The sequence below is a fragment of the Eriocheir sinensis genome, chromosome 4 (genome assembly GCF_024679095.1).
Source record: "Eriocheir sinensis breed Jianghai 21 chromosome 4, ASM2467909v1, whole genome shotgun sequence".
In the NCBI taxonomy this organism is placed as follows: Eukaryota; Metazoa; Arthropoda; class Malacostraca; order Decapoda; family Varunidae; genus Eriocheir; species Eriocheir sinensis.
Genome location: NC_066512.1, coordinates 15835456 through 15862955, shown reverse-complemented (window position 1 = coordinate 15862955; position 27500 = coordinate 15835456). Strand labels below are relative to the sequence as shown.

General features: G+C 45.9%; 1 protein-coding gene across 1 annotated transcript in view; it reads left to right on the top strand.

Moving 5' to 3' along the window:
* Positions 1-26338: 26338 nt before the first annotated feature.
* LOC126982254 (muscle-specific protein 300 kDa-like) overlaps positions 26339-27500 on the top strand; it is a 267239-nt gene continuing 266077 nt past the window's right edge. Inside the window, 1 exon segment of the mRNA XM_050834206.1 lies at positions 26339-27500. This exon segment is cut by the window's right edge and continues 656 nt beyond it. Within this exon segment, the coding sequence (XP_050690163.1) occupies positions 26443-27500 (1058 nt within the window). The 5' untranslated portion in view covers positions 26339-26442.

Sequence of the window (27500 nt, the reverse complement as noted above, 5' to 3'; positions counted from 1 at the left end):
CGTTCATTTCCCTCGCCATGAAAAATATCACCTCAATATCTTAGTTTTCCTTATTTCTATATTTTCATTGTTATCGTACTGTTCTTATCATTATTATCATTATTATTTAGGTCATTGTAATCACCATCAGCATCCTCAACTACATATATTCATCGTCTTCCTTACTCTTACCTCTTGATTATTATGGTGGTATTCCTGGCATCATCGCTATTTATTATTTCCGTCAACACCATCATCGTAATCCTCCTCCTCAGCATCCTCAACCACCTCACGTAACACTCCACAGTTTACCTCGCAATACAGAAACATTTCATCTCATTGCTTGTGTCCTTCGCTTTGATCTCCGGGGAAGCAGAGCACAGCCAGACGTCTTCACAGTCACTTCTGCTCGCGAGATGACGCAAATAAACCTCAGGTGACGGTAATCTGTCGTCAGGCCGCGGAGGAAGAACTTGGGTACACATTTGATTAAGGACCCATTAAAAAGTTATGCTCCTTCTCTCTCTTTCTCTTCTACTTCAGACCTGGGTATTGTTTTGGGGGGAGGGAGGGAGAGGTGTGTGTGTGGAAGGGTGTGTGTTGGGGGAGGGGTTGTGTGTGGGGGGGGAGAGCGTGTGTGTGTGAGGGTGTGTGTGTGTGTGTGTGTGTGTGTGTGTGTGTGTGTGTGTGTGTGTGAGAGAGAGAGAGAGAGAAGGGACATATGCTCAGACTAGATATATCTGCCTTATCTTTTTTTTCTCTCCCCTTAATGTTCTTCATGCCACTCGCAGCATTTGTATCATGTCCGGTTTCGTCACACACACACACACACGCACCATCACCTTAGCTCAGGGTCTAAAGCTTGACATAATCGCCGTCCCATTTATCAACACTTCTAGCCCAGGATGATATAATTAAACGCTCGAAATGATACGCTGACACTGCAGACTTGGAATATTAGTATTTTCTTCGAACATACGCATTAGATTTCTTTACTTGGAGAGCTTTATTATTCTATAGCTTGTAATTTCACCGTATATGCCTCAGATTAGCTTTCGAGTAGTATATAGGTAGTTTTCGAGGCTGTTCAAATGCGAAAGGTATAACAAAAGAAAGCCCGCAAATAAAAGAATAAACTACAGTAAGAAACCGTACGAAAAAATATATATTCCGATACAAAAGTTATAGAAAAGAAAGAAAAAAACTTATAGAAGGGAACCGCAAAAAAGAGACTCAAGGGAAAAGACTGCAAAATAAGAGAAGAAAAAATCCCATTATTCTTAAGTTTCCCAAGTATCCCACCTAGCCCGGGCAGGTAAGGTTCTTGATCGCCTGGCCGCCCGTTGCCCGTCACTCGCCCTCTCAGTCACAAAGGAAAGAGAAAACGTACGCCAGGCGGAGTCGCGGGGCTGGCATTTCAAGGGAAGCTATTTTAAAACAAACACCCTCAGCTCAGCGTTGTCATCCGGGCTGGCAGCGGCGAGTGTTTATCATAGCTACGGCGTGCTTGTTGTCTCTGTTTGGGGACGACTTTTCCTCAGGTGATCTATTTTCACCTGGCAGACACGCAGGAGAGAGAGAGAGAGAGAGAGAGAGAGAGAGAGAGAGAGAGAGAGAGAGAGAGAGAGAGAGAGAGAGAGAGAGAGAGAGAGAGAGAGAGAGAGAGAGAGAGAGAGAGAGAGAGAGAGAGAGTACGGTATATATAGGGGAACTAAACAAATACAAGAAATATATGGAAACAGTATCTTAAAAACACAAATAAGCCATTTGAAAAAAAGAGAGAGAGAGAGAGAGAGAGAGAGAGAGAGAGAGAGAGAGAGAGAGAGAGAGAGAGAGAGAGAGAGAGAGAGAGAGAGAGAGGGGAGCTAAACAAATGCTTGAAATATATGGAAACTGTATCTTAAAAATACAAATAAGCCATTTGAGAGAGAGAGAGAGAGAGAGAGAGAGAGAGAGAGAGAGAGAGAGAGAGAGAGAGAGAGAGAGAGAGAGAGAGAGAGTATTGCGTAAGGAGGTGAAGCACAGGGAGCAAGGGGGTGGAAGTAGTGTCTCCGGCCCGCACATAAAGAACATATATTTAGTTTCCTTTCATGTTTATCGTCGCGGCGTTGTTTGGTGGCGCGGCGGAGGCGGGACAGCGCGCTATTTCTGTCCTCACTTGGGAAGTTATTATTATTAGTGTCTATCGTCACTCGGCAGCAGATAGACTGGCAGGCAGGTGTTGTGCTGGTGGCTCCTCCTCTTCCTCCTCCTCCTTCTCCTCCTTCTTTATTTTCATACCATAGTTTTCCTGTTGTGGTTCTTCCTGCATGCTGATTGACACGTTTTTTCCTGGTAAAGAAGTCATCAGATACAATGCAAGTGTGAGCGTAATGACTTATACAACCAATACACGTCTTTTGTATCTCCAACAAGCTCTAGTCTGTGTATATTAAGATGGGCTAGAAATGATCCCCTCTTGGTCCTATGAGCATCCGTTTCTTCTCTTCTTTTCCCTTCGCTTCCTTGCTCTTCCCTTCCATTCCCTGTCGCTTCATTGAACCGCCCCTTCGTTCCATCATTCATCATCATGCCATCCACTCTGAGCCCTTCCCATCTCCTTGCAATCCACCCCGCCCTATCCATCCCTCATCTTATGTGCACAGTCTCTGCGTTTCACCCTGACCTACCCATCCATCCCTTATCAATATGCAATCCACCCTCAACTCGCCACACCCTGCCTCACCCCACCCCACCCCACACTGAACTTGCCCCACTCCGCCCCGCCCTGCCCCGCCTCGAGCACCTGGACATCCGACACCGGCACCCGAGAAAGGCTGCTGACGCCACACGGCCAAAGCGGAGATGACACAACGCTACCCGCCGCGCTTCGCCTACTCGATGCCGCATTGGGCCCGTGACCTTGAATGCGCTCGCTCACCGCCCCGCCCGCCCGTTGGAGGTGCACCCCACGCCCCTCCATCCTCCTCCTGCTGCCTTGCCCTCGTCTCCTGCTGCGTCCACCCACTCACTGTCACATCTCTTCTTACTTACCCTCCCTCCCACCTACATATCACCTGCCTCTCCTCTCTCTCTCTCGTTCTCTTTCTCCTCTCACCACTTATTTTTACTTATTCTCTTACTCTTCCTCCTCCTCCTCCTTCTCATCCTCCTCCTCATCCTCATCCTCCTGTCTCTTATTTCTACTTATTCTTACATGCCGTCCTATTCTTCCCTCTCCTTTCTCTGCTTTACCAATTAGTGTTTTTTTTTTTCCTTTTTCGTGCTGTCATTTCCTTCCTCTTTCTGCTCTTTTGTTTACTGTCTTTTTTTTTTTTTGCTGTCCGTCATCTTCCTTCTATTGTTTCCTCCCCGTAAGGTCTTTTTTTCTCTTTTATTTCTTTGCTAAATTGAAGTTATGGTTTTCTCTTTCTCTTTCTTCATCTCTTTTTCAGTCTACCTTTCACTTCCAAAATATTATGCTTTTCCTTCCTTTCTTTCGCTTCCCCACCAACCCATGTTCACCTGTCCCTCACCAACACCCTTCACCTTCTCCCCTCCTTACTCTCCCTCTTCACCCTCACTACCAGCTCCCCAAAACTCCTCATCTCTCACCCTCAACTCCCTTCCCCATTTACCGACCCAACCCCACTACTTCCCTCCTTACTCTCCCTCTTCTCCCTCACCCCCAGCCTCACAAAACCCTCATCTCCCTCACCCTCAACTCCCTTCCCGAGTAACAGATCTGCAACTCTCCCTTACCGACCCACCCCCACTCCTTCTCCCCTCCTTACTCTCCCTCTTCTCCCTCACTCCCAACCTCCCAAACTCTCATTTCTCTCACCCTCAACTCCCTTCCCGAGTAACAGATCTCCAACTCTCCCTCACCGCACCATTCACACCTCCCCTCCTTACTCTCTCTCTTCTCCCTCATTCCCAGCCTCCCAAACCTCTCATCTCTCTCAAACTCAACCCCCCTGTCGCCAAGATCATTCATATCTACGTTTGTTCAGAAGAAATTGGTGCTTGGGATCTGCTTTCTGCGCCATGAACTCTGAGGTTTATGCGCGGATATATATTTTAATTGTGTGTGTGTATGTGTTTGTCTTTGTATCACGCTCTGAGGTGGGGATGGGTGGGGGGGGGGTCGTCTGGGAGCGTGGGTCAGGAGTTCAAAGGGTGGGGGGTCAGTGTGTGTGTGTGTGTGGGGGGGGGGGGGTTCATTTTCTTTGATGTGTCTAGGTGGTGTCTCTCCGTAGATATATTTAGTTTCAGGTGCAAGAGTCATAAGTTATTTCTCTCTCTCTCTCTCTCTCTCTCTCTCTCTCTCTCTCTCTCTCTCTCTCTCTCTCTCTCTCTCTCTCTCTCTCTCTCTCTCTCTCTCTTTATCTTTATTCTTCTCTCTTACTTTCTTTTAATCCTTTTTTTTCTGTCTTCTTTCTTCTCTCTTTCTTTCTCTCTTTCTCTCTCTCTCTCTCGTCTCATTTTCTTCGTTAAAACACAGTTTCATTCATTTTACTGTTTACGTCATTTAAGAGAGAGAGAGAGAGAGAGAGAGAGAGAGAGAGAGAGAGAGAGAGAGAGAGAGAGAGAGAGAGAGAGAGAGAGAGAGAGAGAGAGAGAGAGAGAGAGAATATGAAAGAAAAAGCAATGTCATCCTCCTTGCCTAACCCTACAGGATCAACCCTTTCGGCCTTGTGGTAGGAGAGTCGTATCATTATTATTATTATTATTATTATTATTATTATTATTATTATTATTATTTACCCCGCTACTGGTTTGGAGTGACACTGAAAGGAGTTTGTTTAGGAGGCGTACTGTTGTTGTTGTTGGTGTTGTTGCTGTTGTTGTTGTTGTTGTTGTTGTTGTTGTTGTTGTTGTTGTTGACCAGTGACTTGAGGGAAAGAGCGAAGCAAGCAGGTAGTCGTTGTGTTTCAGGCTTTCTGTGTTTGTTTGTTTGTTTAGTTCGTTTGTGTTGGTTAGTGCGATATTTTTTTCCCTTTGTTCATTGTTATAGAGTTTTTGTATGGTGTGTTTTGTTGCTGTTTGTGTTTAGAGGGTTTTTTTTCTACACCTGGCATCCGTTCTTACATTTGCATTGGCTTTGCGGTTTCTTTTTTTTATCTTTCTATGTTTATATTTCTCCTTTCTTTATTTACTGAAGCCCTTCAAAGACCCTTCCCATGTCCTCACTAACCGTTTCCCTTTTGTCTCATCAACACCAGAGAGCAGTTCAGCATGCTCTCTAAAGACAGTTCCTCTCTCTTTCTACACCACACTACATTCACAAAACACACACACGTTTTCCCAAAATTCAAAATTCAACATGGCGAAAATAATAACTGCCTCGGAGTCCCCGCCTGGGGGGGGGACCATAAATTCCCCCAGGGAGGACTCCCCTTCTGGCTGCCGATTTGAGAGGTGTCCTGATAACTCCTCGAACCTCCTCCTTATCAATTTCTGCAACATTCGCGGTCTCCGTTCTAATTTTCATTCTGTGGAACACCATCTCTCCTCCTCTAAACCTCACCTTCTCTTCCTCACCGAAACACAGGTTTCTGAGGCTACTGACAGCAACCTCTACTCTGTTCCCTCCTACTATCTCTATCCTAAATTTCAAGCCAAAGCTGGATGTTGCGCCTACGTGCGCAACGACATCACTTGCTCTCGTGCCCACGACCTTGACTCTTCTGAATTTTCCACCATCTGGCTAAGACTTCATTGTCATTCTATTACTAAATACATCTGTGTTGTTTATCTCTCACCTAACTCTACTAACTATGTAAAACTCTTCGACTATTTGAACTCTAAAGTGGAGCGCATCTTGACCCACTCTCCCTTCGCTGAAATCTCCATCTTGGGAGATTTCAATGTTCACCACCAGCTTTGGCTTTCATCCTCTTTCACTGACCAGCCTGGTGAACAAGCCTTCAACTTTGCTCTCCTCAACGACCTAGAGCAGTTGGTTCAGCACCCTACTCGTATTCCCGACCGTCTTGGAGACAGGCCCAACATTCTAGACCTCTTCCTTACCTCTAATCCTTCTGCTTACTCTGTCAAACTGTTCTCTCCGTTGGGCTCCTCCGATCATAACCTTATTTCTGTATCCTGTCCTATCGCTCCTGTACATCCTCTGGACCCACCGAGGAGGCGATGCTTCTGGCATTTTGCTTCAGCTCGGTGGGACGACCTGAGGATGTACTTTTCCGATTTCCCGTGGAATGATTACTGCTTCCAGGAGAGAGACCCCTCTGTGTGTGCTCAGCGCATCACAGAGGTGATTGTCTCTGGAATGGAGGCATACATTCCACGTACTTTCTCTACTCCTCATGCTAAAAAGCCTTGGTTTAATCACGCTTGTTCTCGTGCTATTAAAGATAGAGGCAGCTCACAAAAGGTTCCAGAGCCTTCGAACTCCCACTAACTTTGATCTATACATTTCAGCCCGGAATCGTGCCAAATCTATTCTCCGACTTACCAAAACTTCTTTTATAAATAGAAAATGTCAACACCTTGCTTCTTCTAATTCTTCCCGTGACTCTAGCCAAAAATATCTCTTCCAATTTCACTTCTTCCTCTTTCCCTTAACCCTGACGGCAGCACTGCCGTCTCATCTGTCTCTAAGGCTGAACTCTTCGCTCAAACTTTCTGTAAGAACTCCACCTTGGACGATTCTGGGCATATTCCTCCTACTCATCCCCCCTCTGACTCCTTTATGCCTGTTATTAAGATTCTTCTTAATGATGTTTTCTATCCCCTCTATGGCCTCAACTCTCAGAAGGCTTATGGACCTGATGGAGTGCCTCCTATTGTCCTTAAAAACTGTACTTCTGTGCTGACACCCTGCCTGGTCAAACTCTTTCGTCTCTGCCTATCAACATCTATCTTTCCTTCCTGCTGGAAGTATGCCTTTGTACAGCCTGTGCCTAAGAAGGGTGACCGCTCCAATCCCTCAAATTACCGCCCAATAGCTTTACTTTCATGTCTATCTAAAGCTTTTGAATCAATCCTTAACCGGAAGATTCAAAAGCACCTTTCCACTTCTAATCTTCTATCTGATCGCCAGTATGGATTCCGCAAGGGGCGTTCTACTGGCGATCTTCTTGCTCTCTTAACTGACTCTTGGTCATCCTCTCTTAGCAGTTTCGGTGAAACTTTCTCTGTTGCGCTAGACATATCGAAAGCCTTCGATAGAGTCTGGCACCAGTCTTTACTTTCTAAACTGCCCTCTTTCGGATTCTATCCCTCTCTCTGTTCCCTTATCTCCAGCTTCCTTTCCGGCCGTTCTATCTCTGCGGTGGTAGACGGTCACTGCTCTTCCCCTAAACCTATCAACAGTGGCGTTCCACAGGGCTCTGTCCTATCACCCACTCTCTTCCTGTTATTCATCAATGATCTTCTTTCCATAACAAACTGTCATGTCCACTCGTATGCCGACGACTCCACTCTGCATTATTCAACTTCTTTCAATAGAAGACCATCAAAACAGGAAGTACACAACTCCAGACTGGAGGCTGCAGAACGCTTAACCTCAGACCTTGCTATCATTTCCGACTGGGGCAGAAGGAACCTTGTGTCCTTCAATGCCTCAAAAACTCAATTTCTCCACCTATCAACTCGACACAATCTTCCAAACACCTATCCCCTATTCTTCGACAACACTCAGCTGTCACCTTCTTCAACACTAAACATCCTCGGTCTATCCTTAACTCAAAATCTCAACTGGAAACTTCATACCTCCTCTCTCGCTAAATCAGCCTCCTCGAGGTTGGGCGTTCTGTATCGTCTCCGCCAGTTCTTCTCCCCCGCGCAGTTGCTATCCATATACAGGGGCCTTGTCCGCCCTCCTATGGAGTATGCATCTCACGTGTGGGGGGGCTCCACCCACACAGCTCTTCTGGATAGAGTGGAGGCTAAGGCTCTTCGTCTCATCAGCTCTCCTCCTCCTACTGATAGTCTTCTACCTCTTAAATTCCGCGCCGATGTTGCCTCTCTTTCTATCTTCTATCGATATTTCCACGCTGACTGCTCTTCTGAACTTGCTAACTGCATGCCTCCCCCCCTCCCGCGGCCCCGCTGCACACGACTTTCTACTCATGCTCATCCCTATACTGTCCAAACCCCTTATGCAAGAGTTAACCAGCATCTTCACTCTTTCATCCCTCACGCTGGTAAACTCTGGAACAATCTTCCTTCATCTGTATTTCCTTCTGCCTATGACTTGAACTCTTTCAAGAGGAGGGTATCAGGACACCTCTCCTCCCGAATTTGACCTTGCTTTTGGCCACCTCTTCTGATTCTTTTATGGGAGCAGCGATTAGCGGGCTTTTTTATTATTGTTTTCATTTTTTGTGTGCCCTTGAGCTGCCTCCTTTGTAAAAAAAAAAAAAAAAAAAAACTTCTCTCATTCTTACGTTCTTTTTCTTTCTCTCCTATTCCTTTCTTTCTTTCATTTCTTCTTTGCTCGCTTTCTTACTCTCTCCCTCTCATTCACCTGTTGGACGTAGCTAGACTGGTGTGCTGTGAGGAGGGATGCTTTGAAGGACATCTCGAAAGGTATGCCAGGTAATGCACACCACCCACTTTCAGGTGTGCGTGTGTGTGTGTGTGTGTGTGTGTGTGTGTGTGTGTGTGTGTGTGTGTGTGTGTGTGTGTGTGTGTGTGTGTGTGTGTGTGTGTGTGTGTGTGTCTGTGTACGTGTGTGTGTGTGTGTGTGTGTGTGTGTGTGTGTGTGTGTGTCTGTGTACGTGTGTGTGTGTGTGTGTGTTGTGCAAGCAAGACTGGTTTACCCCTTCTCTCCTCCTCCTTGCCATTCCATCTTCCACCCTCTTTCTCCCCCTCTCTTCCTCTCCTTCCCTCCATTCCTCCCTTCCTCTCACCCCTGATGCAAGCCTTTCCCTTACCCTGGTGTTACCTTAGGGCATGTATACACCCACGTCTTCCTCTCATAAGGGAAACCGGATGGGGAGGAATGAAGAGGTGGTATGGAAAGGGTAAGGGAATGAAGATAGGAATGTAGAGTATATGGAAAGGAAGGGAGGGAGAGACGAAGGTAAAGAAAAGAGAGATAGAAGAATGAATATATTTTGTTTGCCAACGTGCTGCGGTGGTTCTTGCGTCATTTAAGAATATATCAATGCTCTTGTGTGTTGTGCTTGTGTATAAACTTACCATTTGTGGGTTAATGAAGAGAGTTATGGATATTTAAGGTTGTCCTCATGCAAGTATATTAATAGAAGTTATTTATACTGTGTGGAATTTAAGTTTGTGGGTGTGGGTGCGTGTGTTGGGTGGGTGGGTGTGGGTGGGTTGGTGGGTGGGTAGTTATGTGGGTAGGTAGGTGTGTGTATGAGAAGAAATAGAGATAGATGTATATAGCTGGATAGATAGATGATGAATAGATAGAGAAAGAAGAGATAGAGGAAGAAGAGATAAGAAGAGAAGAGATAGACAGAGGAGGAAGAGATTAGAAGAAAGAGAAGTGAAAAGAAGTGAAGAGATGAGGGAGCTTTGGTCTGGCTTACAAATTGCGTCCAAGCAAACCAGTGCATTCTGGCGCCTTTGTCATCACCCTCACCTCCTCATGACTCCACATTAAGGACACACCCTCCCCCTCCACCACCACCACCCACATAAAGCTCTCCCTCACCCCTCCACTTCCCTCCACCCGCCACCGACACCCACACACGAGTTCTCCCTCACCCTGTCATATATCATCACCCTAAATTCTTCTCCCTCACACCCTCCATAGTCCTCCCTCATACGTCGTTCTATTCCCCTACAATTCTAGTTCTCATCGCTTACCTACCTGTACCCCTTCCATCCGCACCCCTCCCAGTCCTATCTCCCTTCCGCTAATATCCCTTTTTGACGCTTTTTTTTTTTTTTTTTTTTTTTTTTGCCTATAGCGCCGGTAAGCTCTCTTGTTTGGCCTCTTGGATGACCGACCCTAGCCTGTTAGTGACTCAGGCGAATTTTATTTATAGTGGCTCCATGTACCTACCAGCTCCTCCCATCTTCACACCCCAACAGTACTTTCTCCCTTTCTTTAATTAATATCCCCTCCTAACTCTTTTTTTACCCTTTCATACCTACCAGCCCATTCCTTTTTCTCCCTTCATTCTGCACCCAAACAATCCTTTTTTCCTTTCCTTTAATACCCCCTTCTAACTCCTTTTTTTTTACCCTTTCATATATATCAGCTCATATCGTTTCTCCCTCCATTCTGCATCCAAAAAATCTCCTTTCCTTTAATACCCCTTCCTAACTCCCTTTTTATTCCACTTCCATACTTACCAGTCCATCTTTCCCACACACCTCTCCAGCCCAGCCATTCTTTATTCTTTACCTGATCTAGAGTTCCCGTTTCCCTCCTCCCCTTCACCTACGTATCAGTCTAACTCGACCCAAGATCTTCCCCGTGTCTCTTATAACCCACCCTCACCCCTTACATCCCTCCCTCTCTCCTTATATCCTCCTTCTACACCATACCTCTCTCCTTCAGCCCCTTTGATAGTCTGACCTAATTACCTGTTGCCTTATCTTCTCAACTAATCCACTAACCTACCTTCACCTGCCATTTTACTTTTACCTTAGATCTGAATCCTTCCCCTCCACACCTACCCACCTACCCATCAACCCATCCCACCTTCTCAGTCCTCCTTCCTCGACCTTCCTCTCTATCCCCCATGGCTCTCTGTCTTTCTCTCCCATATACCTCGCCACCTTCGCTCCCACTGTTTATTATCTCTCTATCCCCCTTGATTTTTTTTTCCCTTTCTTATACCACCTAACCCGCTCTCCTTCCTTTATTTTCCTTTATATTCCTCCTCCTCAATTTTCCTTGCCCCTTAACAACCCCACCTTCATCACCTTACTCACTCTCTTACTTTACCTCCCCTTCACCTTCTGTCTCACTCCCTCACTCTCTTATGCACCTTTATTTCGTGTCCCGTTTCCTCATTTCTGTCTGTCGCATTTGTTTTCTTCTTCATCTCCTATAAACGTCTTCAATTGTCTCTTCTCCTCCCTCCCTCACCCAGTTAGGTATATTTTCTTCCCTCTGACCTTCTATCTCCCTCACCCACTCTCACCTCCTCCGTCACCTTACGTCACCTCTCCTATCACTCCCTCCTTCCTTCTCTCGCCCTCCCTTTCAATACTTTCTCTCTCCCTCACCCAGTTATGTTTATTTTCTTCATGTTTCACTTCTCCCGTCTGACCTTCCATCTCTCTTACCCTTTCTCACCTCCTCCGTCACCTTACGTCACCTCTCCTATCACTCCCTCCTTCCTTCTCTCTCCCTCCCTTTCAATATTTTCTCTCTCCCTCACCCAGCTATGTTTATTTTCTTTATTTTTCACTTCTCCCGTCTGACCTTCCATCTCTCTTATCCATTCTCACCTCCTCCGTCACCTCACCTTCCGTCACCTCTCTTATCACACACACCTGATCTCCCTCCCTCCCTCCCTCCTTCTTTCTCCCATTGCCATCTTCTCCCCCATCTCTCCCTCCCTTCCCCACCAGCCACTGACACCATTTTCCTTTTTTTTATGTGGTATATTCGTGTCCGTATCAGTCCACATCACATAATCAGTCACGCGGCCGCAACAGGTGACGAGACATAAACTGAGGTGATGCAACGCGACGAGGGACATTTAAGAGCGAAGGAAAGGCGAAAAAACTTGCACTCACCGAAATGAAAGAGCGAACACAGAGAGAGAAAGAGAGTACGGGGAACAACTGCGAGGGTTTTGATGTTTCAGAATGACTCAAGACACAGCAGTATTCTCCTTTAATGCCACGAGAGACATTTAAGAGCGAAGGAAAGGGGAAAAAAACATGCACTCACCAAAATGAAAGAGCGAACACAGAGAGAGATAAAGAGAGAACGGGGAACAACTGCGAGGGTTTTGATGTTTCAGAATGACTCAAAACACAGCAGTATTCTCCTATAATGCCACGAGAAACAGTGAAGAGAGAGATGGAAAGGTAATATAACATGCGATCGCCGAAATAAAAGAGCAAACACAGAGAGGGAAAGAGTGGAAAGAGAACGTGGAACAACTGTGAGGGTTTTGGTGTTGCTGGATGACTCAAAACACCGCAACACTCACCTATAAAGCGACGAGGAACATTTAAGAGAGGAGAAAACGGGAGAAAAAACTTGCACGCACCGAAATGAAAAACCGAACAGAGAGAGAGAGACGACTCAAAACGACTCAAAACACCACATCACTCACGCATACCTGTCCCCCGGCTCAAGGAGAGAGAGATTTACGTAGAGCGGTAAAACAAACTGGCGGTAGCTGAGGAGCCCAAGATTACCCACTCACGTCGGAAAGCTTTGGGACGAGGCAGCGCTTATGTGTTTTAATGGCCCATCCACGTCGCGTCCCCAAGGCCTGAGGGGGATGCATGAAGCCCCCGCCTACCATAGCTTCTTTTTGTACTATAGCGCCGAAGGGGACGGAGGAGAACAGAAGCACCGGCGGAAATAGTAACTCCCTCGGGTGAATGTGTGGCTCTGTTGTCATGGGATTAGCAGAAGGTGAAGCTGTTCCATGTATATATAGGGAAGTTTTCTTGGTCACATCGTTGTCACTGGATATGCGGAAGGTATTAATGGTTTACTTATACTGAATGTTTCTTGGGAACTCTATAAGCTAACTGCTGAAGACATCTACGCAAGTGGTCTCAAGATAGTTACTACACCGACATGCTAACGAATCCACAATTACTAAACCCGTCTCAAAACCTAGACACAAAAAAATAGCAATTCCCAGGAACCGTTTACCTTACCTTACCTTTACCGTGTTTGATAAGGCCCACCAACAAAAAACTGAACGAACCACACACCTTACCTGTTGACCAGAATATAGGGACCCCCCCCCCCCACCCAGCGCTCACCCACCGACCGACCGCGCCTCCTCCTCCTCCTCCCCCTCCTCTCCTCCGCGCACTTGGCCAGTGTCGGCTGTCCGGTTGTTCCACACCCGGGAAAGGAATTTGAGAGCCCTGAATCCCGTCGTAGAAGTACTAGTACCCCGACATAGTATCCGGGGACGACCTGCTTTACTACTACTACTACTACAGGAAAGGGATATAAAACTACCGGAAAGATATATAAAAAAGAGAACTCGTCCATTCAGCTCCTCATAACCCAATCTTCACCTCCTCCCTTATCAGCACACCACCACCACCACCACCACCCTCCTCTACCACTGCTCCCCTCAAACACACACCACATTCACCACCATCACTATCGCTACTACTACTGCTTACTACTACTACTTCTGTTACTACTTCTACTTTACTACTACTACTACTACTACTACTACATCTATTACCTCCTTGACCATCATCACCTCCACTACCACCACCACTTCCACCAGCATCACCACCACCCACTTTCACCCTCTGACCTTCCCCCCCTCATCCCCCCACCAGTACAATGACCCTCTATAAATAATCGTACATAAAGAAACGCGGCGATCATCATATCCATCCGTCTGTGTCCTCGTTGTCGTTTGTGCAAGACGTTAATTGACTCTCCTAGCTGAACATTAGCACGCGGGTTTGGCGAGCTGCATATCGAGCGGCGACCCAGTCAGACAGTCAGCCAGCCAGACCTGTTCCGAGTACTACCTTGAAGTGTAAATGTGCCAAGGGAATAATAAAGAAAGACTGATGTAGATGAGTAACCGAGGCAGAGAGTTAAACGAAACGAAGAAAGAGTTGGTGGATATGTTTATGTAAGTGTGATGTTAAAAATATGGCTAGGGATTAATGAAGGAAGAACGAAGAGACTGGACGCAGAAAAATAATGATGAGGAGTTGGGTGTTTGGGGTAAATAATTAAAAGGAGCGAAGAGAGTTTGTGTAGTTTATGTTTGTGTGATGTGAAAATGTTGCCGGAGGAATAATTAAGGAGGGGCGATGAGATTGGACAGAGGAAAGGGGGGACGTTTAGGGGGTTAGGGGAGATAATCAAACGGAATGAAGATGAAATTTGTGATGTTTCTCTTTGTAAAATATGAAAAATGGCAGATGAAATGAAATGTAAAAAGTTGGATACTTGTTTTTTTATCTCTTTAATATCCTCTGCTTATTAAAAAAAAAAAAAAAAGATAAGGGAGGAGGCACAGAAGTGAAGAAACTAAAAAAAAAGGTGAATATAGATAATTGAGAAAAAAAATTTGTTTATCATTCCCACATTTTCCCCTCGTGCTTTTAACTTTCCCATATTCTCCTCTATCCTCCAACCTCACCAGTCTCCTTCGCAGGCTACTAAGCGTTAAAGGAACTCTACTTCATCTCCACGCGGCATGTGATGAAGACCGATTAGTAGTAGGTGAAGAAGAAAAAAAGAGCACAAGGGCATTTTCCAATCCTGGCGACGCATTATAATCACACACACACGGATTATGATCACAAAACACACACACGCACACACTCTACTTTCTCCCCGCTGTGAAATTGACAAGACCCAGATTAGACTTCTTAAGCACTGCATGTGGGGTCGTTGCTGAGGCGGAGAGAGAGAGAGAGAGAGAGAGAGAGAGAGAGAGAGAGAGAGAGAGAGAGAGAGAGAGAGAGAGAGAGAGAGAGAGAGAGAGAGAGAGAGAGAGAGAGAGAGAGAGAGAGAGTTAATTAATTAGTACAACTGTTGAGTGGTGTGTCTGCTACATTGGATGAATTCATTATTTTTTAAGTGTGTTGCACCGTCATTTTGCAGCTGCCTCTGTCTCTATGTGCGTTTGTTTTCATTTTCTTGTATTAGCAGAGACTGAGTGGATGAGTCAATGGGTGAGGATAAATGGATAGGTCAGTAGGTGGATGAATAGTTATAGTAGGATGAATAGGTCATAGTAGGTCACTGCGATTTTTTTTTTAATGGTTCGTGTTACTTGTTTTTGATGTCTCTTGTGCTAAATGTGTTAATGTTTCCTGTTGTCATTTATTGTTACTGATATTTTTTGTGTTCGTTTATTTTGTTGTGGTTGTTTTGATGTTAATGTTTTATTTTTATTTTGTTCGTTTACTTAATTTGTCTGTGTATGGTTATCATCGTCTCCCTACCAGTATTGTTTCGGAATGGAAGAAGAGAGAATGCGAAAGAGGATCATGACGAAAAGCATAGAATGAAGGACTGGAGGGAAAGAGACAGAGGCAGAGAAGTGTGCATCGTGAGAGAGGAAATTGGACACGGAGGGAACAGGGATGCAGAGAGGGATAGAACGAGGTTTAGACCGAAGTATAGAGTGAACGGATGGAAAGTGATATAGAGTGAAGGACTGAAAGAGAAGAAAGAGGGAGGCAGTGATGTGTGAGTCGTGAGAGAGGAAATTGGACACGGAGAGAACAAGGGTGCAGAGGGTGATAGAACGAGGCTTAGGTCGAAGTATAGAGTGAACGGATGGAAAATAATATAGAGTAAAGGACTGAAAGAGAAGAAAGAGAGAGGCAGTGATGTGTGAGTCGTGAGAAAGGAACCAGATAAGGGAGGGAAGGAGGATGAAGAGAGGGATAAGAGATGGAGACGAAAAACTGAATGAGGGAGGAAGGAAGGAAAGGAAAAGACAAAAGAGGAAACGAGGGTGCGAGAAGGAAGAGAGGGATAAACGTGAAGAACCAAATGAGGGAGGGAGGCAAAATTAGAGAAATGAAAATTAAATGAAAGATGAAGACTGAAAAATAAGGAAAATAAGGAAGAAAACAAGGGAGAGGGGGAAGGGTCTGGTGGGGATGAAAAGGCAAAGACTAATAAAAGAGGAAATGAGGTTGGAGAGAGTGAAAAATAGAGAAAAATAAATAGCAGAGAGAAGGTAAAAACAGAAGCAGGAAGGTTAAGTGAAATGCCGTGTAATAAGAAAATAAGAGAGAAGGGAGGGAAAGGTGTGAAAGGATTGGAGAGAATGAAAGGGTTGAGGAGGGAAAAGGAGGAGGAGGAGGAGGGAGTAAAAATGAAAGTGAAGGCCCGGAAATGCCTCTGTGCATGGCTGTATAACCTCTACGTCCTCCTCCTCCTCCTCCTCCTCCTCCTCCTCTTCCTTCTGTTGCTGTTCGCCCTCTCTCATCCTTCCTGCCCTTTCCATCTCTCTCTCTCTCTCTCTCTCTCTCTCTCTCTCTCTCTCTCTCTCTCTCTCTCTCTCTCTCTCTCTCTCTCTCAAAAAAAAAATCTGTACAACCATTCGTTCCTTCGCATCCATCATCGTGACTCAACACTTTCATTCTTCGTCATTCATTATTTATTATCATTTTTTTTTTTTTTACCTCCTGCCAACCACTCATGTTTTGCTTCCTCCCGTCTCTTCCTCCCTCCCTCCCTCCGTCCCTTCTTCCTCCTGTCTCCCGATCACGTTTTCCTCCTCCTTTCCTCCTTCCCTCACTCCTTCATTGTTTTATTTCCTTTACCCGACTCTCAAACACCTTTTTTTCACTTTCCCTCACGTTTTGTCAATTCCTTCTCTCCCTCAATTTCCCAGATAGATAGATAGATAGACAGATAAATAGACAGATAGATAGATAGATAAATAGATAGATAGATAGATAGATAGATGGAGAGAGAGAGAGAGAGAGAGAGAGAGAGAGAGAGAGAGAGAGAGAGAGAGAGAGAGAGAGAGAGAGAGAGAAACAATAACAATAAAACCTTGAAAATTTGATTGACAACCGAAATGTGATAAGAAAGGGAAGGAGGAAGAGAAGGAAGGGAAGGAGGAGGAGGAGGAGGGGGAGGAGGAGAAGGAGGAGGAGGAGGAGAAGGAGGAGGAGGAGGAGGAGGAGGAGGAGGTATGCGAGACGTAGTTGGAGGAGAAGGAGGAGGAGGAGGAGGAAGAGGAGGAGTTTTTATGCACGCATCGTCCTTCCTTTCTCCTTGCTTACCCTTCGACGTACTTTCTTTACTCTCTCTCTCTCTCTCTCTCTCTCTCTCTCTCTCTCTCTCTCTCTCTCTCTCTCTCTCTCTCTCTCTCTCTCTCTCTCTCTCTCTCTCTCTCTCTCTCTCTCTCTCTCTCTCTCTCTCTCTCTCTCTCTATTAATTTATGTATGTTATCTATCTATCTATCTATCTTCTATCTATTCTTATTATTATTATTATTATTATTATTATTATTATTATTATTATTATTATTATTATTATTATTATTATTATTATTATTATTATTATTATTATTATTATTATTATTATTATTATTATTATTATTATTATTGTTATTATTACAACTGTTATTTTTATTATTATCTTTTGGTAAGTATCATTGATGTTACCGTCATCAAAGGTGTCATTGCATCAAATGTTAGTGACATTGTTATTGATTTTGTTGTCTTCATTGTTGTCGTAATCAGTGTTCACAAAACCGCAATATTATTTAATTTTCCTTTCTCCTTTCTTCCCCAGGTAAGTGTGCTGGCCTACAAGGAGACGCGTGTATGATTACCTGTGTGTGTGTGTGTGCACGTGCTGCCCCTCCCCTGCCGCACGGTAAGTCATTCTGTTCCCTCCCCCGCCCCGCCACCGCCCGTACATATGTATTAACTTTATTTATGTACCGCCCTCCAGCCTACCGGCATACCTGTTTACCAGACACTACCTGCCTCTTACATAACTGACGGGGCTATTTATCTCCATTCCTCAGCATCTCTCGGAATTATCACATTCATTTTGACATCATTATATAGCGATGCTTCAGGTCTTTTCTATCTAGTTTTTCTTATACAGAATTACACACCATTACTTTCACCATTGATCATATACACCATTTGTAGCATTGTTTAAATCACTACCTTTAACCTTATTTATACAAAATTCCTAACAAACATTATATAACATTATTTTCTATCTTTTATAAATACAAACTTCTTACATGTACGATATTATTATGAGATTATTTTCAACCTCTTATACGTACAAACGCTTTACATAATTATACAGTATCATAACATTACATTAACCTCATTATATAAAGACTTTCTACATGTACAGCAATATATAACATTATCTTTAACCTCCTCTACATACAAACGTTTTACATATACAGTATCATAACATTACATTAACCTCATTATATAAAGACTTTCTACATGTACAGCAATATATAACATTACCTTTAACCTCCTCTACATACAAACGTTTAACATATACAGTATCATAACATTATATTAACCTCATTATATAAAGACTTTCTACGTGTATACAGCAATATAAAACGTAATTTTCAACCTCTTATATGTATACAAACTTCCAACCTATTCAGTATTTTGTTACATGATTTTCAGCCCCTCTTCTTCACCCCTTTCGTCATATATGGAATGTCCAGCTTTACCTTCAGCTTATTTTGTCTACTCCTATCACTTGCTGTCGACGTCACTTGATATCTTCACAGGCGCTCTCTCCCATCCAATTAGGCCCATATTCTCCAGACATTCGGGAATTACTTACACACCCACATTTGATACGGCCTTCGTGGAGGTTGTGGGTATTTCCATGGCTGGCAGTTTTATGAGCCTAGTGGTAATTTGACAAGGCTTTTCAATCATGACTGTGAAAACATTATCGTGAGCTGGAAGGTTTGCACGTTACCCCTCAAGTGTCCCTCGTTTTCTTTGGTAACATTTCCTTCCTTGCCAATCATATTTTTTGCCTTTTTTTCGCCTATGTTACTTTCAAGGGAGGCGCAGCTTTCTTCTTGGAGAGAGAGAGAGAGAGAGAGAGAGAGAGAGAGAGAGAGAGAGAGAGAGAGAGAGAGAGAGAGAGAGAGAGAGAGAGAGAGATTATTGTGGGTGTGTGGTAGTTGGTGTGGATATTAGTGCAAGGATGTGTAATTATTATCCTCTGTGTGTGTGTGTGTGTGTGTGTGTGTGTGTAGGTGGCTCTGGCGTCGCTGCGTGGGCGGGTGGGCGGCGTGAGGGGGTCGAGGAGGGCGGTGGAAAGGAGTTGGGGTGGAGGGAGGGAGGGAGGGGGGGCAAGTGGCGGCAGAGAAGGGGGAGGGGAGAAGAAAGTGGTAAGCGGCAAGGAAGGGAAGGTGGCGGTTGTGGACTTGCCCGACCTGATGGACTCGTTTGGGTCAGGATTGGTCCCCTGTTCTTTTCTTTCTTCTCGTCTTTCTTATAGGTCTTCTTAATGTTTCCTTCTGATTCGTTTTCGATCTTGCGTTCCTGTTCTTGTTTTGTTCTTTTCTAATTTCTCGTCTTTCTTAATTGTCTTTTTTTTTCTTCCTTTCTTTGTCTCGCTTTTTCTCTCTTACTTTCCTATTCTTGTTTTGTGTTTTTCTACCTTCTCGTCTTTCTTAATGGTCTTCTTTTTCTTCTTCTCTTTCGTTTCGCCTTTTCTCTCTTTCTTTCCCTTTTCTTGTTTTCTTCTTTTCTACCGTCTCATCTTTCTTAATGGTCTTCTTTTTCTTCTTCTCCTCTGTCTCGTTTTCTCTTATTTTCCTGTTCTTGTTCTCCTCGTCTTTTTCTTATTATTCCCCTTTCACTTAACATCTGTTACTACTAATACCTCTACTACTACAACTACTACTACCACTACTACTACTACCACTACTACTGCTACCATTACTACTACTACTACTACTACTACTACTACTACTACTACTACTACTATTTTGATTTAACATTTTTGCTTCTCACTCGCCTGTCCATTTTTTTCCTTTTGTTCGCTCTCATTCTGTGTTTTCTTTATAACTTTATGTTCACTTTCTCCCTCTCTACTCTCTCTTTCTTGCCTTTCACCACGGCCACTCTCCTCATCTCTCTTCCTTCACCTTACTTTCATTTGCCGCTCTCTCCCTTTTTCTTTCACCCCTGTTACTCATTAGCCCTTTCTCCTTCCTCTTGTTCTCGTCAAACCTCTCATTTTCTACCATTTGGATTGGGCGCTCTTTCAGTTTTCGGTTTTTAGGTTCAGTGACACAGCGAGATTTTTTTCGATGTATATTGTTTGGCCACGAGCTGCTTCCTTTGGCGCAAGAACTAAACCCACCTTACTCTGTCTTCATACCAAACCCACACTTCACCCTTCCTTTACACGTTTCACCTTCACTCATCCACGTCCTCCTAGCCACCCCACCTCACCCTCCACCCGCAAACCCCACACACACAAACACACCTGCCTCCATATTTCACCTTTCCCGGTACTTTCAGCCTCAGGAGAACGTATTGGTATTCTTATGGGTCTTGTTTCTTACTTTCTTTTGTGCCCAAGGAGAAGGAGGAGGAGGAGGAGGAGGATGTGGAAGAGGAGGAGGAAGAGGAGGAGAAGTTGTTTTGTTGTTTTTTGATGTTGATTTACTTGTTTTTTTTAATGATTCCTTAGTTTGATGTTCGTGTTGTTGACGGCACCGATGATAATAGATAATGCTGGTGATAGTTTTGATGATGATGATGAAGATGATAATGATGAATAAACTGAATGATAAAACAAACAAAAACAAATGCCAGCCAACAAACCAAATAAGCATGTAACATAAAAAAAAAAAAAAGAGGATTCAGGTTTATAAAAGTTCTTCACGAAGGGAGAGGAAGAAAAAGAAAAAGAAAAGAAAAAATAAGAAAACGAATACAGGATCATGACACGGTGGGGAGAATTTCGGTCTAATCTCGTTTTCCTTTGAGGAGGAGGAGGAGGAGGAGGAAGAGGGAAAGGGAAAAAATAATAACAGAGGTAGGGAGTCACGTGAGGTAATTGCTTGTTGCTTTATGAGACCCTTGGACAGCAGGGTCAGGGAGGAGGAAGGAAAATAACTGGAGATGAAGGAAACTAGTGGAGGAGGAGGAGGAGGAGGAGGAAGGAGAGGAAAATAGTCGGGATTCTAAGATTAATGGAAGTATTAGGAGTAAGAAGGAAGGAAGGAAGGAAAGAAAAAGAAACGAAGGAAAGAATGAAGAAAGAACGAAAGAAAGGAAGGGAAGAGAGGAAGGAAAACGACCGTGAACATAGGAAGTTAGAGGGAGTATTAGGACCAGGAGGAAGAAAGAAACTAGTAAGGATGGAAGAAAGGAAAGCAGGAAGGAAAGTCGAGGAAGGTGAATAACAAGGAATCGAAATAGCATCGTTAGGGAGAAAGGGAAAAAAGAATAGGGTAACAGGAGGAGAAAGAGGAGTCACTAATGAGGAATGGGAGGAGGAGGAGGAGGAGGAGGAGGAGGAGGGTTCAAGGGAGCAAATGGAGAAGGAGGAGAATAAGAAAAAGAAGACGGAGGAAAGGAGGTCGTCGCTTATTTGGTGATGAGTTTTCCCTTTTTTTTATCAGTGAATCTTAATTTTGGTGTCGCCGGCTGGTCGGCTGACGGACGGGGGGTCTAGATTAGTGGCCGGGACTGTGTGGCTGACTGCGTGGCTGACGGGCAACTGAAGGCTTGTTATTGGCTGTGTGGGTGACTCTGATAAACCCTGACTTACTGACTGACAGGATGAACGATTGCCCTGGCTGACTGACTGACTAAATAATTGTTTGACTGACTGAAAGAGGAATTGAATTAGTAAATGGTTGACTCTGACTACTGTTGACTAGCTGACAGACAGACTGAATGAGTGACTTGACTGACTGACTGACTAAATGACAGACTAAATGATTGTTTGACTGACTGAAGGAGGAATTGAATTAGTAAATGGTTGACTCTGACTACCTTTGACTAGCTGACAGACAGACTGAATGAGTGACTTGATTGACTGACTGACTGACTGACTAAATGACAGACTAAATGATTGTTTGAGTGACTGAAAGAGGAATTGAATTAGTAAATGGTTGACTCTGACTACCTTTGACTAGCTGACAGACAGACTGAATGAGTGATTTGACTGACTGAATGACTGACTAAATGACTGACTAAATGATTGTTTGACTGACTGAAGGAGGAATTGAATTAGCAAATGGTTGACTCTGACTACCTTTGACTAGCTGACAGACAGACTGAATGAGTGATTTGACTGACTGAATGACTGACTAAATTATTGTTTGACTGACTGATGGAGGAATTGAATTAGTAAATGGTTGACTCTGACTACCGTTGACTAGCTGACAGACAGGCTGAATGAGTGACTTGACTGACTGACTGACTGACTAAATGACTGAGAAAAGGGATGAATGAAAGAATAACTGACTGATTAAATGGTTGACTCTGACTCCCTTTGACTCGTTGACAGACAGATTGTATTAGTGACTTGGCTGACTGACTGACTAATTGACTGTTCGACTGACTATACAGGAATTAAGGACTATATGAAGGGTTTGATAAACACTTAAACAAATTACCATCATCCATTGCTTGACTGGCTGACTGACCGACGACTTAACCACCTCCAGACAAGCAACACAGCGGGCCAAGGGAACAGCTGAGAGGCAGACAGAGTGCATGCCTGGCCAGTGTGTTGGGTCAGGCAGTGTGGCGGATCGATGGTGGGAGCGGCGGAGGTGAGGGTGCTGATGTGATGGGGGTGGGGGAAACAGGTGAGCATTAGGGGGTCGTGGGGGGGAGCAGGTTGGCGAAGGGGGAGGTGTAGGGAGCGCTCCTTTGGGTTAGTACAGGGTCAGGAGGGGACAGGTGTTATATGAGGGAGGGAGACAGGTAGGTAGAGAGACAGGTAGGTCAAGGAAGTCAGGAGTTATACGTAGTTAGTTACCTGCCTGGCTAACACACCTGTGCTACGAAAGAGAGAAGGAAGGAGTGAGAGAGGAAAGGATGAGGGGGTTAGAAGGTTGACTGGAAGTGATGGGGAGGAGGATAAGTAAGAGGGAGAGGAGTATGAGGAGAGGATAAGGGCCAGCAACACAGCCACAACACAAGATAAGTCAGGCGATGTGAGTAAGGTATTAGGAATGCGCCTCGTGTTTCAGTCCCCATAGGTGTTTTTGATGGTAATAGTAGTAGTAGTAATAGTAGTAGTAGTAGTAGTAACAGTAGTAGAAGGAGAAGGAAGAGAAGTGAAGGGGAAACAAGGGAAAAGGGGAAAGAGGGGGAACGCAAAAATAGTGAAACCGTATTGATTAGAGAAAGGAAAGCTTGTGTAGTAACAGTAATAGAAGGAAGAAGAGTAGAAGAATGAGGAGGAAACGAAGAGGGAAAAAAGAGAAGAGAAGAAAAGAGAAATAGTGAAACAGTAATAATTGGAGAAAGAGAAAGTTTGTAAAGGAAGAGATAGCGAAATAGTAAGTTCAATAAGAAGAAAGCAAAAGAGGAGGAGGAGAGCGGAGAGGACGAGGAGTATGAGGAAAGAGAGAAAGGAAGAGATGAAGGGGGAAGGAAGAGAGGAAAGATGGAATAAGAAGAGACGAGGAAATGTAAAAGATCAATCAGAGGAATGTAAAAGAAAAGGAGAGCGGAGAGGACGAGGACAAGGAGGGGGAGAAGTATGAGGAACATGAGAACGCAGCCGAAGCCTCATATCGTACAGAGGAGACGTGAAACGGATACTGAATTGCGTGCTGGGAGGAGGAGGAAAGTGACGTGTGTGGCGGTGTCGATTTTCCTCTGCCTGCACCACACACACGGACACACACACACACACACACACACACGACACAAGCCTCTCCCCCTCTCCCCCTCCCCCCACACACAACCTCGCCCCCCAAACACACACACATGGCAATGATACATACATAAACATACACCATTCCTTATAAAACAAACAGGTTACCAGAGGACCCAACTTACCGGCACAAACACCAATCTATACATAATACCGCCACTCTCACCCCCACTCATCAAATACACCTTTCCTCTCAGGTATGCATGCATGGACAGGTATACAGGTGAGTGGGCGAGAGGGACATGTAAGGCGGGAGGAGGAGGTAGTGGTGGTGGTGGTCGTTGTGGTCATATTTCCATGGCAAGAGGCAGGAGGCGGGAGGGAAGAAGAATGGGGGATGGGTGGCAGTGATGCTGGAGTCTTGGCTATCCGCCAGTCCCCACCATGCATACACTGCCTCCTCCTCCTCTTTCTTCCTTCTTTTCCTCCTCCTCTTCCACCTCCTCCTTCCTCTCCTCCCTTCCTCCTGCTCTGGGCTGCCTACCTGTTGCTTTGCGTCGTCCTTACTAAAACACACCTGCAGATAATTTTCCAGGTAGTAGCGGAATTTAGGTGTTTGAGGTGTGTGCCACGAGAAGTAATGAGAGAAGGGATAAAGATAGCTTAGAAGAACATAAAAGAGGAGACCAGAAAGGGGAGGGAAGGAAAGAGCGTAAGAAAACCGAAACAGATCAACAAGGAGGAGAACCAGATTTAAGTTACAGGAAAAAAAGGAAATGGAAAAGAGAAAGAAAAGGGATACTTGAGTTCAGTTACAGGGATTTTAAGTAGTATTATAGGAAAACCGAAATAGGAGAAACAAGAGGAGTATCAGAATCAAAATACAAAAATATAATAGATGAAATAGATGGAACAGCAGAGAAGGAAAAGTAAATGGAAAATAGAAGAGTTATACCTGACTTCAATCACAGGAAAAAAAAGATGAAAGGGATAGAAATATAGAAGGAAAGTAAATGGGAATGATAAAAGGGATACCTAAGTTTAACTACAGGAAAAAATGGAGATAAAAGAGGTAGAATAGAAGGAAAAGTAAATGGGAAAGGGAAAAAGGATATACCTGAGCTCACTAACAGGTATATTAATTAGTCGAGTCCCAGGTAGTAAAGGGCAAAGGGAGGAAGGACTCATGGGATGTATTATCAGGGAGGCTTTCGTAATGGAGGTCACCCAATGCATGGCGCCTGTCTGCTGGGTCCCGCTATAACCTCCCACCCCCCTAAGCACCACCACCACCGCCGCCACCACCACGATATTTGTTACCATGGAAGAAAACACCTCCACCTCCACCTCTCCCTGTTTGCTCTCCGTGCCTCTGCCGCTGTTTTTTTCTATTTTTCTTTCCTTCTCTCCTTCCTTCCCTTCTTTCTTTTTTTTCCTTCTTTCCTTCCTTCCTTCCCTCTTTCTTTCTTTCCCTCCTTCCTTCCTTGCATCATTCCTTCCTTCCATCCTTCCTTCCTTCATGTGTTGTCGTGTGTTTGGACGAAGGTGTTGTGTCGGAGGGTGATTTTTGTTGTGTTGTTTTGAAATGACACACACACACACACTCTCTCTCTCTCTCTCTCTCTCTCTCTCTCTCTCTCTCTCTCTCTCTCTAACACACACACACACACACACACACACACACACATCAAATCAACAAGCATACATCCTCATTGAAGGGCCGCCCCGCTCCTCATCTTCATACTAGCTACATCAGGCGCCTCCAAGCCGGTGCCAGCAGGCGGGGAGGGGGGGACTGAAGGGGGTGGCGGAAGGTCACAGGAGTCGAGTATCTTGTGGGGGCGCAGGAGGCAAATCGGTGGTCGCGACACACTCAGTAAGATCGGGTGGCCGGGGACGGGGGGGGGGCGCTGGGGGGGATGACGGTACGAGGGTGGGCAGTGTCAGGTGTACGGGGACGACGAGGTAAAGGAGGAGGGCGTTGCTGGCAAGAAGTAATGGCCTTGGGGACTATTAAAGATGCTGGAAAAAGTGAAAGGAGACTCAGCGACGGGGAGATGAGAGGCAGCCTCCCTGCCTCCTCTCACGGTGATGCTCACGCGCCACCTTGCTGTTGAAATCTCTGTCTCTCACTCCGGATGTTTGTGTACCGCTGAGACCTCGCACCGGGCCGGAACGACGGGCAGGCGAGGGCAACGGACCGGCATGGGTGTGAATAAGACCGTCAATGGTGTGACCCCTGCGGTCCCCTGTTACCTGCTGCTGCCGCCCTTGTCATCTCACGGAGAAAGCGCCTTATAGTCGTCACGGACAACTGGCGGCTAACATGATGTGACAGTCCTCCTGCAGCACATGGAGGTGGAGGAAGAGAAGGATCGTAACAACTTGAGGCGGCAGTAAACTTGCAGGAGCCTCCCTGCCACCCTGGGAGGCCAAGGTGCCCCGAGCCGCCGCCACTTGCGCAATTAAATGTTCTCGCCTTAAAATAATTTTCATTGGCCATTTCTGTATTACTGTCATGTCTTTGAAAATCTGGTGTCCACTAACACACAGTTAATGAATACAGGTATACTTTTTTTATGTAGTGGCTGTGGACCGTCATGCGCCTGGCAGCTCGGCGAGTAACATACCGCGGCGCTCGTGACTGAGGCAGATAATGTTTATGTGCTCACTTGTAGCGTTCTCGTAGAGTGTCATTCATGGCTCTGTTCACCTTCCTCTAAAATGAAGGTGACTGTGTGTACCTAGAGCATAAAACACGTGTTTAGCAACTGAGGAGACCTTGAAGAGAAGGTTCCGAGGGTGGTGGGAGTGTGGCGACAGTGAAGGAGCCGGTGAAGGGTGAAGGAGGCGGGCCCAGCGGCAAGCCCAGCCCAGCTCAGCCCATCCCATCCCAATGATCCCCCCATGGCGGCAGGGCACAGTGTGACCCCGACAGTGATCAGGAGCGCACGTCCCTTCGCGAGCCAGTTCCCCACACGCGGCTGCTCGTCGCGTGAGCGCGGGGGTGTGCAGCAATGGCTGACAAGAGCCCAGGAAAACAGTCTGCCTCCCAGGGCGAGGATGGCCGAGGCCGCACTGAAAAGCACAAGCGTTCGCTCCTCAGCAAGGTGTCCTTCTTCGAGCAGGTGTGGTTTGGCCAGAACAGGTCACCCTCGCTAGAGCGGCGGCGCCCCATGTCGAGAGAACGTACCAAGTCCCCGGCCACTGAGGTAGCTGACGAGGTTTTCGTCGATGACTGGAGCGACGGACCCGGACAGGAGAAGAGGCAGCGCCGAGAGGGCGCCAGCCCGGACAGGGAGGAGACCCCCCGCCAGCGCTCCTCCTCCCGGAGCGAGGATGAGTGGGAGTTTGTTGAAGGCACTGACTCATCCACGTTGGCTGAGGACATTGAACGACGCCTCGAGGAACGCCGAAGAATGAAATCTGGGAGTGACATGTCTCCCACCCGGGAATGGGTGATGCTCCGGCGCGCCGCCGACGCTGCCAAGGCGGCCTCCGAGCACACGGAGCGACGGGGATCCATCCCAGAGTCTTGGGACTCCTCTTTCTTCAGTAAGTCATCCATGGCTGAGGACATCGAGCAACGCCTGCAGCGTCACCGCCAGCAGGTGCGTCAGCGATTGAGCTCCCCAACCCCCGAGTGGCCGTCGCTCCGTCGCTCCCCGGTGCCGCGGTCCAGCCGGGACACCAGCCTGGAGAGGGACACGCCCACCCGCAGCCGGACCACAAGTGGGGAGAGGCGGGGCAGCAGGGAGGGCAGCCTGTCCCCCAGACGTCACGTGCTGGAGAGGGAGGTGATTGCTAAAGCTGAGCGTCGTGAGGGTGCCGTCACCGCCATCACCACCACGACTCGCACCACCACTGTGTGGGACACCCCCGACGGGCGGCCTCGTGTCGAGACTCAGTCTAGCAGCAGTGACCTTCACGAGGATGACCCTGACAATGTTGGCCAAGGCGGGTACCAGCGAGTGGAGGAAGAGGAGCGGGAGAGCATCGAGCGCGGCGAACGGAAGAGATACAGCCGCGTTGTTGTTCACCGCACCTCCGAGAAAAGTGTCCGCTCCACGCCCTC